The 15,019-nt window shown below is 36.3% G+C and overlaps 1 protein-coding gene across 1 annotated transcript in view; it reads left to right on the forward strand.

Moving 5' to 3' along the window:
- RYR2 (ryanodine receptor 2) overlaps positions 1–15,019 on the forward strand; it is a 288,052-nt gene that overhangs the window by 19,956 nt on the left and 253,077 nt on the right. Inside the window, exon 3 of the mRNA XM_057379481.1 lies at positions 8,263–8,367. Coding sequence (XP_057235464.1) covers positions 8,263–8,367 — 105 coding nt within the window. The remainder of the gene's footprint in view (positions 1–8,262; positions 8,368–15,019) is intronic.

A 15,019-nucleotide genomic window follows, 5' to 3' on the forward strand; every position in this document is an offset into this window, starting at 1 on the left:
AGACTACAAAAAGTTCATTATTAAAGAGACTTTTCTTTTTCTTTTGACTGAAAAATTAAATATACCATTCCAATTGATTTGCTTTACATTACAGAAGGGAATGTAACATCTTTTAAGGTAACATTTTTTCAAAAAATATAATGATTGCTTTAAATCAAGCAGATCAGATCAAAGTAGTCTGGGGTGCAGAATAATTTGGGTATCATCACATCCAGCCTGAATCAGAACGAACTTACCACCTTTAAAAGACATACAACAAGAGGGACAAAATGAATTAAAGAACTGAGTCATAGTATAATATTAATCGTCATAAAATGGCTTTATAATTTATTACATTTTTGCCAGCCAGTCAGGACAGGCACACCTAAATGGAATAAATCATGTTTAGGTTCTGTTAAGATGGTGCGATAAACTGAAAATTCTGAGTGATTGTGTTTAATTTGTTTTGAATGGTTTTTTAAATTGAATTAAGCAGATGAATGAGAATTGCCTCCAAGTAGAGGTATACATTATTTATTTTATTTATAACAACTGATTTGTTCTACATATGTGTAAAGAAAATATTGACTGCTAATATGCAAAGTAATACTGCAAGTGTCTAGATGCSTTGTTGTATCTTGCCACAAAGGATTTTGATATTTGTGTATGCTCTGCTACTTTTAAAATGTCTTGCCCAGGAGAGAGCTGATGATGCATCTCCTTTCCTTCATTAAAGGCAAGTCAGAGCATAAACTGCCAATGCCCCATTCACCAATATTTAATTTTCCAAATCACACAGGTTGACCACTGATTTCAGCAACATAAAATGGAAAATATAATAGTTGAAAACTTGCAACAAAATCTTACTTACAAAACTTAAAAAAGCTAAAAGTTGGTGTCTGGTATGTTTTATAGCTGCTAGTTTATGAGATAAATAAGCGGACTTTGCTTGTCATAGTGCTTCATGTTCACTGCAACACAGATTAATTGCTCATAAGATTTGATATTCTGGAAGCTTTATTATTTATGTTTATTTGGATGTCATTTTTACATGCTATAATTCTACTGTGAAAATTTCAGATATGGGATAAATCTAACAGTAAGAGAATCTCAGCAAATAATGGTCTATTGACTATTATGTAGAGGCAAGATTTCCACTGACACAGGTCAGGCCATGTCATATATTACAGGTACAAAACATGTGCATGTTTGCCCTGTTTGATCATGAAAGGTTACAGGGTTGCTGCTTTAAAATACTATTTTGTCATTTGTACAGTTTATAATAAATCTGGTCATGGATTAGGAAGATTTTCAGTTTGTGTATCTGCTATGCTTTTCAGAGAGGGACAAAACAACATTATACAAAAGTCATCTTTCTGATGGTGTATGAATCAAAGGGTAGCTGCTTCCTTCCAGATTCTAACACAACAGTACCCTCTCAACTGATAATATCTAAAATTCTTGCATTATGCATTGCAGTAGCTACAAATACAACATAATCTCAAAGAATTAAAGGGAATGTTAAAGCTCTGAATAATACACATAAGATTAGCATAATAAGATAGAATTTTCAGGATCAATACAAAGATAAACCATGTTTTTTAGTTTGGATATGTGCGTAGATCATCTGTAGCACTGTTGATTCTTTAAGCTTTTTTTATTTTATTAATTACCTGAAATTTCCTAATTACCTTAAAAATTAACATGTTTCCACTGCATTAGGTTGATACACTACTAATGAATGTTTATCTAAGCTTCTGGCCAGAGCAGCATTTGTTGTGATGGGAGTTGAGCTGATTGGCCGAGTTTATCCATCAATGTTGTGATGTCGTTGTATGACTCCTTACCCAGTATCACTTTTATCTGTTGCTAAGAGTTTTAAATATTCAAGAAAGAGATAAAAAGGAAACAGCTCTCAGTAATGTAGATATATGGGCCTTACATCCTTAGGTTAGGTTACATTCCCATAGGTTAGAAAGGAGACTAGAGGGAAGAGATGGAGGATAAGAGGAAAAAGCCTCTTATCCACTTAAAGATGGAATGCATGCAGCCCTTAATCTATACAGAAAATAAACACCATGCCAGGAATTACAACTTCCAAGCAATTAAGACAGTCTGTTTGTTAATAATGTCCTCAAGACCTTTGATAGATTTCAGGATCAAAGCAATTTCCAAAGAGCAAAAACTGAAAAACTGTAAGATGAAACTTTGAAACTGTTTTCAGCATAAAGGAAAATACTGTAATTGCACTTAAGCAAGAACATCGTAAGTAGATTTCCTAGGGATTTTTAAAGGATATTGTGGGGAAAAAAAAAAAACCTTAGAAAGCAGTTTCCTTCTACACCTTCAAGTGTGTGCAGACTATGTTTCAGGCACACACAATTTCCTTTGCCAATGAGCTCTGTTACACAGCGACCAACAGATGACATTCACTATTTGAAAATGAAAGTGGGGAAAGATTTTGGTCTTCACTGCTGTGCAAACTCAAGGGAATAAAAACTAGTAACTCCCTGTAATCAGGCAAAGACTATTGTAGATGAGTATTTGATATATCAATAGAAAGTATGCTCAGTGTATCAAATTTTTTTTTATTGCTGGGTTTATCAAATCTAATGCTTTGAGAGAGTTCTGCACTCAGAGATCTGGACAAAATGGAGAAACTTTGTATTTGTGGCCAGAGAGAATATTTTTAAAACAATTAAAACAGTCAGTTGTTTAAGTCAGATTAGCGAGGAAGGAGATCGGCATGTAGTGTCATAGGTAACCAACACAATTCAAGAGAACTGCTGAAAACATGAAGATGTTCTGTGTTTTAAGATTTGAGAATGGAGTGATTGCAATGTATTTGGATCTGACCTCAGGTCCACCATTTTTTCTCCTTGTGTTTGTCTCATTTTTCCTTTATTTTTTTCCTTTTTTTTTTTTTTTTTTTTTTTTTTTTTTTTCATTCTGGATCCTGTTTGAATTGATCGTCTTGTCAGTTCATAAGTTTTAGCTCCTGAAACAGTTGTCCTGTGGAAAAAGGACTCTTTAGAGCTTTGAATTGTTAACAAGAAGCTGTTCACTATGTGAAAAATGGCATTTTTCAGAATTTGACTGGATTTTTTAAGCTTTTCCTAGAAAAAGTGAAAAGTGTATTTGTGACAAAAAGCCACTCCCCTGTCAAACTGCTCTTTGAAAAACATGAGTGCATTACAGATTTTAGGTATATAAAAAGTTTTGAATGTTGAGAACTTCCCTGCTTTTGACAGAAACCACTGCTTGGGATGGAATGCCCTATAAAAGCCTGGTACAGAAGTGGTGGTTTCAGACTGAAAGAGTCGTGAGCAGCTGATAGCAAACTTTCTGTAGGAGGTGTCCAGGCAACCTTCACAGTCTGCTCATGGTAGATGCATGGGAGCTTGACACGGTTCATGGAGGCGATCCACAGAGAGGATGGTACTGCTTGACGCTCCTCTCTACAGAACTGAAACTGTAAAGGCTCATCATTCATTCTCTGTCTTTTCTGCTTTGGGATTTGATGAATATAGTTCATTCTATTTGGCAGATGGGACGACTTGTCTTGGCAGATGGGACTTGTCTTAAGACCCATGTATTTCTGTACCAGGTCCATTGTTTCGATGAAAAGATTGAAAACAAGGAAAGCTATGCCTTCTATGTAGAGTCCTAGAAATAGATGTTTTTCCTTGGTACTACTGAGTGTATTTCATCACTGTCACCAGACAGAATCTCATTTAAGTAGAAAGGGCTGCCAGTAAAAGGGAGATGTATAAATTTAAATGTAACTTGAAAATAGTTTCTTTCAGGCTACTCCCACAAAGAGGAAAACAGATGTTTTGCTTAAATTATGTACTGAAATGAATTTTCTGAGTTCTCCTACTTGGATTCTCAAAGTTAGGCATCTAGTAAATGTGCTGATCTTAAGAGAAGTTGTGAACCACCCACATCTCATTTTTTGGCATCAGGCTGCCTTATTGTTTAGGGACTGCTGTGTGAATATTTAGTATGCCATTAAAAGCTAAATACCTGCAAGTCCATTTTATTGGGAATATGACTAGAAGAATAACAAAAATAACCATGAGCTTAGGAAAATAACTAAGAATCTTGCAAATATCTAGGAAGAGAACTAAAGTTGAGTGAAGCTGCTTGTTCTTAAGAGACAAAATTCTGTTTGCTGATGCAATTTATTATTCTTTAGTCTTGTACTAATATTTATGAGAGGCAGAGGTTCAGTTTACATCCTAAGAGAGAGTATGCAGCATAATATATGAGTAGGTCTTACATCATGACAGCTGGGTAGTGCTGTGTGATCATCAGAGTAATGACAGCAGCGCTGAGTTTTGCGTCCCAGTCTCTTGCTTGCATTGGAGTGTGGCAAGCTTGTAAACAGAAATTCTCTAGAAACTGAAACAGTGTAATGAATACAACTAGAATCCATGATTCACCTGTGGGTTGGAATACAGTTAGGGATATTTTTAAATATATTTCAAAAGCTTTGATCAAAACACCTGTTTTATAAAGGGTATATTATCTAATGAAGGGTATATGATCTAATGATTATCTAATTTTCAAATCTGCCTCTCACAGAGTAAAGCATAGTTTACTATGCAAATATTACTACAAAAAACTAGTGTACACAATAAATGTAGGTTAAAATGACAGGAAGAATAAAGAATTCACCAATTTTCTAAATAATCCAGTAGTTACTTCAGTAATGATATGCCTTTAAAATTCCAGATGATTGTTACATTTATTTTAACTTGTCTAATTTTGCTGATTGGGCTATTACAAGCACTGATGAAGGAAAATAAAAAAAATAGAAATTTATTGTTTTTCTCCTAATAGAACTGAATCTTCTTTTGAAATGCAATATCCAATTTCCAGTTTTTTGTGTAATAAATTTTCATAAATTGAACTACTTGCATATTAGGCTGTAGTTAAGACTGAGTAGATTTTCTAGAAAGGAAAATTGACAAGAAGACAAATCTAAACATGAACTGACAGACAAATCTGTAATGATTTAATTAACACTGAGATAAACTGGAGTTACTACTATCTATTTACTTTTTAAGTCACTGGTATATTTTATATTCAAATTCATACAAGTATGACTGATTTTGCAAATGGGTCAAAAATAAACTGTTGAAAAAAAATGTTTTTTTCTGCCATTGCTCATCAGAATTTTCCACTGATCATTTGAACAGAAGTGATACAGATTCCCTGGACTGCCCAAGGGCATTATATACTCTGTCATAAAACAAACCAAAACCTCCCTTTGAATTAATTTTCTATGTCTTCATTTGGTAATATACTGCAGCATAGATAAATATGATGAAAAGTGGTGGAAAAGATGGTTGAAGACTGCCAGTGTAGTTAKTTATATCTGATGAGACCTCTGCTTTTGAGTGCTGATCTGTTTTTGGGGTTATAGTTTGTGTTCTGTTATCAAAATAGAGATGTATTACTACCATTAAACTGCTGGAAATTTCCTGGCAGTTTTGGTGCGTGTTAAAAGTGCATTGGTGGGTGGTTAGACATGGAGCAAAATATTTTCTTTAAAATTACTTGTTATTTAATAATGTGTTCATAATATAGCAAAGCAATCATTTGAATACCTGCCTACATGTTTCACCATTAGAATACACAGTTGCTCTGCAGGCTGGGTACTAAAATCCTCTATGTACTTTTTATGAAGATATCTTTTAATAGAGAATGTTGGGTTGCCATAGAATTCCTTTAATTTTCATACGCCATGTTCTGTCTGAGTTTGAGATAATATGAGAGATAATAAAGTAGATAAGCAAAGACTCTGTTTTTCTTTCCTGGTTTTATTTTATGCTTTGAAGATATGGAAAAGGCACTGTGAATAATTTTTGCTGTGATTAGGTGAGGGTTTTAAAATTACTGGAGTTATTTTTGGAGGGGGCTATGCAGAAGAGGAACCTTCACGTCTGTGTCTGTGTGCCAGCCCAAAGCCTCATCCTTTAAATGTGTAGCGTTAAAAGCATCAGCATTGAAATGGAGTGTCCAGGGATGAGCAGTGCAGTAACCGAGCTGAATACACTGGCAAGGCTGCATCTGTCCCATGTTTTTCCATGCTTTGATTGTTGTACATGCTGGGACTGATGCAGTCATGCCTGTTGGATCTTCAGCAGAGCAGAGCTGGGTGAGGAGCTGCCAGAGAGGAGGGTCTAACTCACATGCTCACTGCAAGCACCAGTAGGTGCACTTTCCCTCAGCTCTGAAGGGAACAGTGTTTCTCCCTGAGTGCCACCGAGCACCCAGGCATTCATGCAACAAAGATGAAGTGGGATAATGTGCTTTCCCTTTTGTCTCATGAAAAAGAATCTGGCTGTAATATTTTGCTAGACTGTAAGAGCATGGTACTTCTTTCACTTAATTGAAGCAAAGCGATCTCATACAATTTTTTTTTTTACTCTCTGGCAGCAAAAAGTGTGCCTTACTCACCTGCAATGAGCATAGCTGTAAAATGTTTATTGGGACTTCAAACTCAGTTTTAATGGGGAGGAAAGGAAGTGCTCATAGCTGTTGTGTGCATAAAGGAGAATGAAATGGGTGAAGGAGAAATGTCCCAGTTATGTTGATTTGATCAATGTTTGAAATTATTCAGGATTTTCAATATTTGTAAACGTATAACCTGTAGGGTACATTCAATAGTAAAAAATTGGATGGGTCCAAAGTTGTATGTGCAAGACATTTTCCACCAGCAAAAATGCTACTTTAAATAACAGTAATAGCAGTGAGAATATTGTTAAGCAGCCTTTGTTTGCTTATGGACACAGAAGAGGTAGCCTTGGCTCATTTGTGACCACACTGTTTGGAGCATTTTTTCTGTTTTGTTCATACTCTCATTTGCCAGTCTTCACTGGGCAGAATGGAGGGTGAGTTGCATTGTTAGGCACTTCATTTCTGTGAGACTTTCTAGAGTGGAAAATTGTCCTTACATTGGAAAATACTGAAACATCTGTTATGTATTAAACAGACCTGAATTGCTATATTTAGGAGGAATGAGCAGCAATATAATAAGCTACTAAGAGTGTGAGGTATTCTGAGTAAGCTAACTTTTGGAAAAAAAAGAAAGGATTTTGCAACTTCCTTTTACAATCTGGCTTTTTAGTGACCTCTTCGCATTGTGCACAGTTTGAGTAAGTGCGCAGTTTTACAGCTTTAGCAGCAAAAGAATTCATGGTATGAAAAGCTGAATTCCAACAATCAGTAAAAGTATTCCTAAACTAAAATATACAACTAATATGGAGAGAAAATAGAGAAGGAATATGAAAGAGTATTTGCAGGCAAGTAAAGGTGCGTAGGAGTTGCATATTCTATTAACAGAAGAAAAGATCCCCACATAAAATCTAATTTTACTTTGCTACTTTGTAAGTTAGACATTGCTATTACAAATCTCTTTCCATTTTGTATTAATTTTATGGTAGTCTGCAAAATTAATTTTTCAATAGTTCAATGATTTTTTTCAATCATGAAAAGTTAAATATTAACTTGTATAAGACTCTTTAGTTTTGTCCCATTTAGAGCAGACTGTGGTGAAGTATAGTGCCCTGCAAGGCTGTGAAGCTGCTGGCTTGGCCTTGATATTCACTGTCCAGTATTTCTGCTGTGAAAATTAATCTTGACCTTCATGATAAGGATGAGGTCTGGCTAACTAGCAGTAGCCTAAAGACTGAATTTGGTTTTCCTCACAATCTGAGCATAATATCTGAGAAGTAGTCATGTCCAAGCAGGCCTTTCACTGCTTTGCTTAGGAGCCTTTCTACTCCCAATTTTCTTCTCTAATTTTCTTTGCACCTTTTGTATTGCTGCTCCTATTCCTTTCAAGAAGCACACCCAAGAAGAGTTTGCCTCCATTTTCCCGTAATCACCACCAGATTTTTGAAGAGAACCGTAAGATCCCTCTCTCCTCCTCTCTGCAGGCATACAATGGGAGTGCCCTTACCCTGGCATTCATGGTGATCCTCTGCTGAAGTTCATGAAATTTGTAGGTTTCCTCTTTTATTGACTGTTTCTTTTTGAGAGGTGACCTGGTACTGCGGGTGTGAGCTTCCAGATGCTGAGCAGAGGGCAAGGGTTGCTCTCCCTCTCGGGCTAAGACTTCACTATTGCAACCCTGTATGTGGCTGGATTTCACAGCCTCAGAGATGCAGTAGATCTTTCAGATTCATGGATGGTGAGGCAAAACAGAGGCACTGGAAACTGCTGTTCAGCAAATGTGTTACTAATGTGATCTCATGGTTCTCTTTTGCCTAGAATGTTCCACCTGATTTGTCCATTTGCACATTTGTGCTRGAGCAGTCTCTGTCAGTACGGGCCCTCCAGGAAATGTTGGCTAACACAGAAGAAAAGGCAGAAGGGGTAAGTTATTAAATACTCACCTTTTTTCATCTTGCAAGGTGCTGCTCTTTTCCTACAGTACCACAGGTTTCGTGACTGTTACATGCTTTTAGCACAATTCATTCTTTATGTTGAATTTTCCTCCTTTGTTACAGGAATGATCTGCTTTTTGAGAAATTCTAAACACTTGCACTTTCCACTGAAGCTTGCCAGAATTGTAAATTCACAACAGTTTCAATGTGCTATGAGTCAGTACAGAGTTACAAGGGTGTTTTAATATAAGAATGTCATAATGCGTCATATAAAGCTTGATCACTTCTTCAGAACAAATAAGCTTTCTGAGCATTCCTGGCTGTATCAGTTGAGACTGTCAAAAAGTCTTAAGATGACTTGGATGTATCCTGGTTTTCTCTGGAAATAATGAAATTGTTGTGGGTGGCCCGAGCTAAAATACCCTGTTACAGATGTTTAAGCTGAAGATAGAATATTATTGAGCCTTGGGTGACAAGAAATAGCAGTCTGGAAGATGAAGGACATAGGAATTACTTAAATCCTGTTAGAATTATTATTATTCCTAATAGAAATTAATTAATTGTTTGACTAGCAAATCGTTATTTACAAATAAACCATAGTGTAATTAATGTTTGCAGTGCAATTAATTTGATTTGTAATGCTGTAATTACATGTTCCACATATGCCTTAGAGTGTTAGTTTGAATGCTATGCTCCAGCTCCAATCCTGTAAATTTTTGGGGAAGAGTGGCTGTAGGCACAGGAGTTACACCAAAAAAAAGAAGTAGGCATTAACCACAGTCCATCGCTCAAGAAAGCTGGCAGGAGATAAGCATGCTTCTGATATTTCTGGGAATGCCTTGAGAAACCAAACTTTAATGTAGTCAGTCCCATGGAATGCCAGGCATTGAGACTGAAAATAGTATTTGGGCTGTGAAGTCTGGGAGCAGTCCCATGGATGATCCAGATCCCCACTGGTGTTCTGCCAGTGAGAATTTGTTCCAAGAGAATGAAAAGCACATCTGAGAGAAGAGATGGTACCAGAGTAAGCAGATATCCCTCTACACCTGTCTTCCCTTACTTTGCAAAAAAAAAAAAAGAACAGACACATACAGGTATAATGTCAAAAATCACAGTCCAAACTCCACGATGCACAGTGATAACTGTGTATGGCCACATGTCTCTCTGTCGATTCCCAACAGATGTGAACAGGAGCATGAACTAAAGGAAGATCAGAGGAGCATGTGATAAAGTAATGCTATAGGGTAGAATACAGTGAATGAAAAAACATTCGGTTTTGGAATGTGATGTGTTGAAACTTCTCTTTAAATCATAACATATTTTCTGTTGCACTGTCTTTAGCAGAGTGTTGGGACCGTGTATTAAGTGAGTATTTACTTTTAATATAGAGATCACATCCAGAGGACAGGGGAGAGTGAGCAAACTTCTTAGCAGAATGATTAGAAAATGTGAGCTCAAGTATTCTGTTGGGAAAAGGGCAGACTTAAGAGGGCTTTGTGAAGGTTTCAGGTAGAATATTTGCCCTAGTTCTGGTCTGTTTTCTGCAGTAGGTGTGAGCTGAAATAGACTTTTGTAGGACACACTGACCAATGAGGTGTACCATGTTTGGCAGTAATCTGGTATTTTCTGGAAACAATTACTGATTTCTGTGCGTAACCATGAAGATCAGAGTTCTGAACACTTTTACCCAAAATATGTGTAAATAACACTGAGGGCAGCTGCACTGATGTGCACTGCTCTGTACTCACAGGTCTGAGATGCGCACAGGAAGGATAAAGCGAAGTTCTGAGTGTGGTCATTGTGCATCTGTTGGCTGTTTGCACAGCAGTGTGCTGTTCTCTCCAGCACCTGTTAAATGCCAATACCAGCAGAAGATAGAGAGGTACAGCTGTACCAACACAGGGAGATGGTGTTCACTGAATCATAAATATATTTCTGCTGCAAAATTTGATGGCTGCTGTACAAATGCATTAGGAATCTGCTCATGTCTTTTGCATATTAATATATTGGTACTAGGAGAGAATAGTCTTGAGACTAATGGTTTGTAGATAAACACAAGGTCACGTTGTTGTCAATGTCAATATTTTTCTTTCTAGTAAGTCTCTGAAAGTCAAGAGTGATGATGATACAAAAATGACTGAATATGTACTTGCTGATAAATTAATAGAACTGACATTTGGTATCTGTATGTAGTTTCTATGAAAAGTACACAAAGTTTTCCTTTGCATTTATATTTTTATATTATAGGGCAGGTACTACAGCTTCATATTTGTTTGAAGTAACTGTTAAAAGGCGGTTTAAGACAAGGAGTAATTTTGTGCATGAATCTGAAGCACTGTTCTCTTCCTGGAAAAGCATCAATTATTTTTATTAAAATAGCAGTATTTAATTTCATTTAGGACAAGAAAGTATAGCACTTTCTTGAGACATTGGTGCTATAAACTGGTTTCAGCATGACCTCATTTTTCTAATGGAAAGAATCCTGCAAAGGAAGGTCTTTTCTGTCCTCAGATACCTTTCATCACATTAGAAGTCATTAGGACTGCTGTGCTTATAAGTGGTTTCCTTGTGCTGGTTTGCTTTTTGTGTTGTGTAGTTTCTTGAATGCTATGTTTACATAATAGGTATTCTTGTTATATAACAGGTAAGTTAGCACTAATGTAATGGTTGAGAAATATGAACAAAATCTCATGCTAACTTGAGTCAGAAGAATAAGCAGCTTCCTTGTGCCTAAGAAGGAACAACTGTGTGCACTTAATGGATTTACTGCTACTTCTCAGTTAATATGCACTAAGCATGCAAGATTACCTCTGCAATGAATACCCAACTTTTTAGTGCAGAAATCCCAAAATGAGGGTTTGCATACTTCATGAGATCAATAACCAATCTAAGTATACCTGTCTCTCCTGAACCAGCTAAATGCTGGAATGAAAGGCTACAGTGGAAAATAACTGAAGTTTTCTAAGAAAGAATGTGTGTAATACTCTATATCTTCTAGGGACTGAGTAGTTACTTTGTGCTGTGAGGTTTTATCATTTCCCTGTGAAATACTATGCTTATCTCTGGCAGTTAAAACATTCAAATTTGTAGCTTGATTGAATGCTTTTATTTTCAAAAATAAAACCACAACATTGTTTGCTCAGGTTGCATTATTTTAATTTTAAACATTTTTTTTTTAATTTTGCTGGGTATTGGAGTGCTATATACATATACCACTTTTATCAGTCCATCCACAGGAGAGAAACAAAACCAAAAAACAGCAAACCAGAAATAGATAAGGAAAAAGGGAGGAGTCCTGTGGAGAGAGAATAGTAAATAATTGTATAAATGAAGCTTATCCTCACATAGTCAGGGTTGTGGTCTGTTAGGCAAGCAGGTGCACTGTCCTATACAGGGGGACCTACCGCCCAGATGCTGTTTTGTCATCATTTTGGTTTGAGTTTTGAGTGTAACTTTTTATTACTAGAAATGCAGATGGAAGATAAAAATGGATGTCCTTATGTTTTTATAAAGCATTTAAGATCATAAAAAGCATCAGATCATCTATTCTTAGCCTAGTTGTTATTTCCAGTGAAACTTCTTTGGATCCAAGTGCCTTGTATTTCACTAAAGCTCATTGGTTGGAATGATCCTGAGAAGGCAAATGCGTAGCTTCTGGAATAATTTAGGAATGGCCACTACAACCTGTTGGAACTGTATTTTGCTTCTTAATATTTTTTTCTCAGATTTTTTTTTTTTTTTCGGGGGGCGTAGTTTGTTTGGTCTCTTTTTTCCCCCCGTTTTTTAAATTCGCATCTTCCTTTCCTAGATTCAATATCTCTATCATCTAGCACTTACTTCTGTGAAAGTGATTAAATGCCATAATCAAATCAGTTCCTGGAAATTTTCCCTAATTTTCTTAGGAAATGAAGCCTGGCCACCTATCCGTTAGTGCTCTTGAGTTCAGTAACTTCTGCAATTTCTGGATAATATGAACAATATTGGAAACAGGGTTAGAAAGTTAAGTTCTTCYAGATATGATGGATATTGGGTAGGGGAAAGGGATCTAACTTCATGCCCCTCTAAGAGGAAAGGAAGGCAAAGTTGTCTGTTTTATGTCACCATCAACTGCTCTTGTGCTATTGCACCTTTCTTTCACTGAGATGTCACAGGGACGTGGGAAGGAAATTGCCACATTTCAGGTGCAAGGAAAGGATTTAAAAATTAGTGGCTTCTTTCAGTTTTGAGACTTAAACATCTTTTCCATAAAAGTTAAACAACAGATGTGTACATTGTATCTATTACCCATCTCCTGTTTTACGATAAAGAAAATTATTTCCTTTTGTCCTAATGTATATCCAGGAATCACTTTAATTCTTACTTGCAATATGTCATGTTTTGCTGATACTAGTGTTCAGAAAGGTCTTGCAATGACTGATGTCTTTAGAATCAGCCATGATGTATGGCTGGCAAAGTAGGTGATGATTATGATGGTGATGGATACTCCCAGACTGTCACAGCCATGGCCAGCATGCATACTCCTGAGCAAGCCTAAAGGCTTTAAGTCCATATGGATAAGGTGAATTTCCTAGATTTTAAAAAATCCTCTAACAGTTTTTATATTGTGTGACAGTTGCAGAACTTCCAGAAGAAAAGGTATCCAAAAGAAAAGGTATGGATGAACATCAGGTATTTTCTTAGCCTCAGCTGACTCAAAAATGATTTAGATTTTGTCTGGAAGGTTTTTCTTTTTAAATAATCTTCAAGCAAACATGCTGCATGAAAATAGTTATTAAGATGAAAATTTGCCAAGAGGCTGTGCGAATTAAAATTAAGTGTAAGGTAACCTTCATAAAGCCCATTGCTACTAACTCTTATTTGAACAATATTTCAGAGGGTTTTTTTTTTCCATATGATTCCATATGAATTTTTTTTTCTAGTGGGAGAATCTGAGTATTCAAAACATCACTACTATCTGAATTTATATAACAAGGAGTTAGTTTGAACTTTCATTCTATTCTCATGCTTTTATTACTTCAAAGAGATCAACAACAATTTTGGGCACAGTGACTAGGTACAGGAAATTAAATTAGTTTGGCATTTAAAGGATATTTTCCTCTAAGTGGACAAGCATAAAATCCTCTATCGTCTGTGTTTGCTAGAACAAAAAATAAATGCTTCTTATTCCTTGAGTTACACTTTCTTTACCTGCGTTTTCTGGAATATATGCAGCAGTCTCATTATATAAATAAGGTACTGTTTTTTCCCTTGTTATGCCTTTTATAGTCCTCGATGATAATTGTAATAAATGAGACCACTGAAATTTGAAGATTGCGGATTATATTTTGCATACTATATGTGATGAATAGACTCTCTCTCTCTCTATATATATATATATGACAGATATAAATATAGGTGTATGTGACTTACTTGCACATGCCAGTGTGGTGTACAGCTGTATGTGGATGAGAGATTGTATATCCCATCCAGGGAATTGTTGCTAATTGCACCATTCCATTGGAGTGATGGAGAACTCTGTTAATGAACTTTATTTTAAAGCAGCTTTAATTAATTTTCATCAGCAGTAGTAGAATGTTTTCTTAATTGTGTCTACCAGATGACTGGTGAGTGTCAAACTATCCTGATTTTATTGTTGTGCCATACATCCACTGGAAAATCTCATGTAATTGGGAGGGTGTAGAGTAAGAGACATCTATTTTTGTGAGAGCTTCTGGAGCTCCTGTTTGTTGCTCTGTGCTTTGTTCTGCTAATGCAAGGTATATGCCTGGCGTTTTTCTGTTCAGGAATATATGGGGGTATGAGACTACTGTATAATTCTTTGTTTGTTGGCTTTTGTTTTTTCCAGTTTTATCAGCCAAGTGGGTGGAACATTCAATTCCTTTGCTAATGGCAAGGCTTAATGCTACATGAACTGCTCGCTAGTAAAATCATCTGCACTTGGAGTGCAATGTGTTGGAATTGTGTTTTAATGACTCTGGCAGGGCACATGCACCCAACTCACTTATCCTTGATGGAACCCAATGGATTTCTCAGTTACTTTTGTGTCCTTTCACTTCAAGTGTCAGCTTTTTGATTGCTTACTAGAAAAAGTGTGGATGTGAAATAAGTGAGGATTTCTTTTATGTCACCTGTAGCAAGAAAGTGAATGTTTACCTACTTACAATTTCTGTATTTTGAATGGCAAAATAAACCAGGAACTAGAATACGTCAGGAGACTGTCGGACTCCCTAGAATTTATATTTAAATGATCTTAAGTGTGTATTCAGAAAATCACATTGTATTTGTTTTTTTTTTTTTTGTTTCTGAGAAAACTTGAAGTAATTTTTTGCTATTTGTCTCCCTAGACGTCATTATACAGGGAAAAGAAAATTATCTCTCAGTTGCCTTAGCATGCTTGAAATTTGTTTACTTTTATGTAAAATGAAATGAAGGGTTGTCATGGTTTTGCTTGGTCCAATTTCTGGTGGTGGGGGATGGGGATCAAGAAACCACAAAGATGGCTGCTGTGAGAAGTCCTAGGGGTGTCTCCTTCTTCTTCTTTTCCAGCAAAGAGAGCCCTGCCCCACTCCTGTGTTTCAGAGCCAACCCATCATTGGTTCTGATGTTGATGGACAGGCTGACCATCAGGCCTGGGCCAATTA

Source organism: Malurus melanocephalus, unplaced genomic scaffold (genome assembly GCF_030028575.1).
Source record: "Malurus melanocephalus ecotype Western Australia unplaced genomic scaffold, MMel_1.1 scaffold_408, whole genome shotgun sequence".
Lineage (NCBI taxonomy): Eukaryota > Metazoa > Chordata > Aves > Passeriformes > Maluridae > Malurus > Malurus melanocephalus.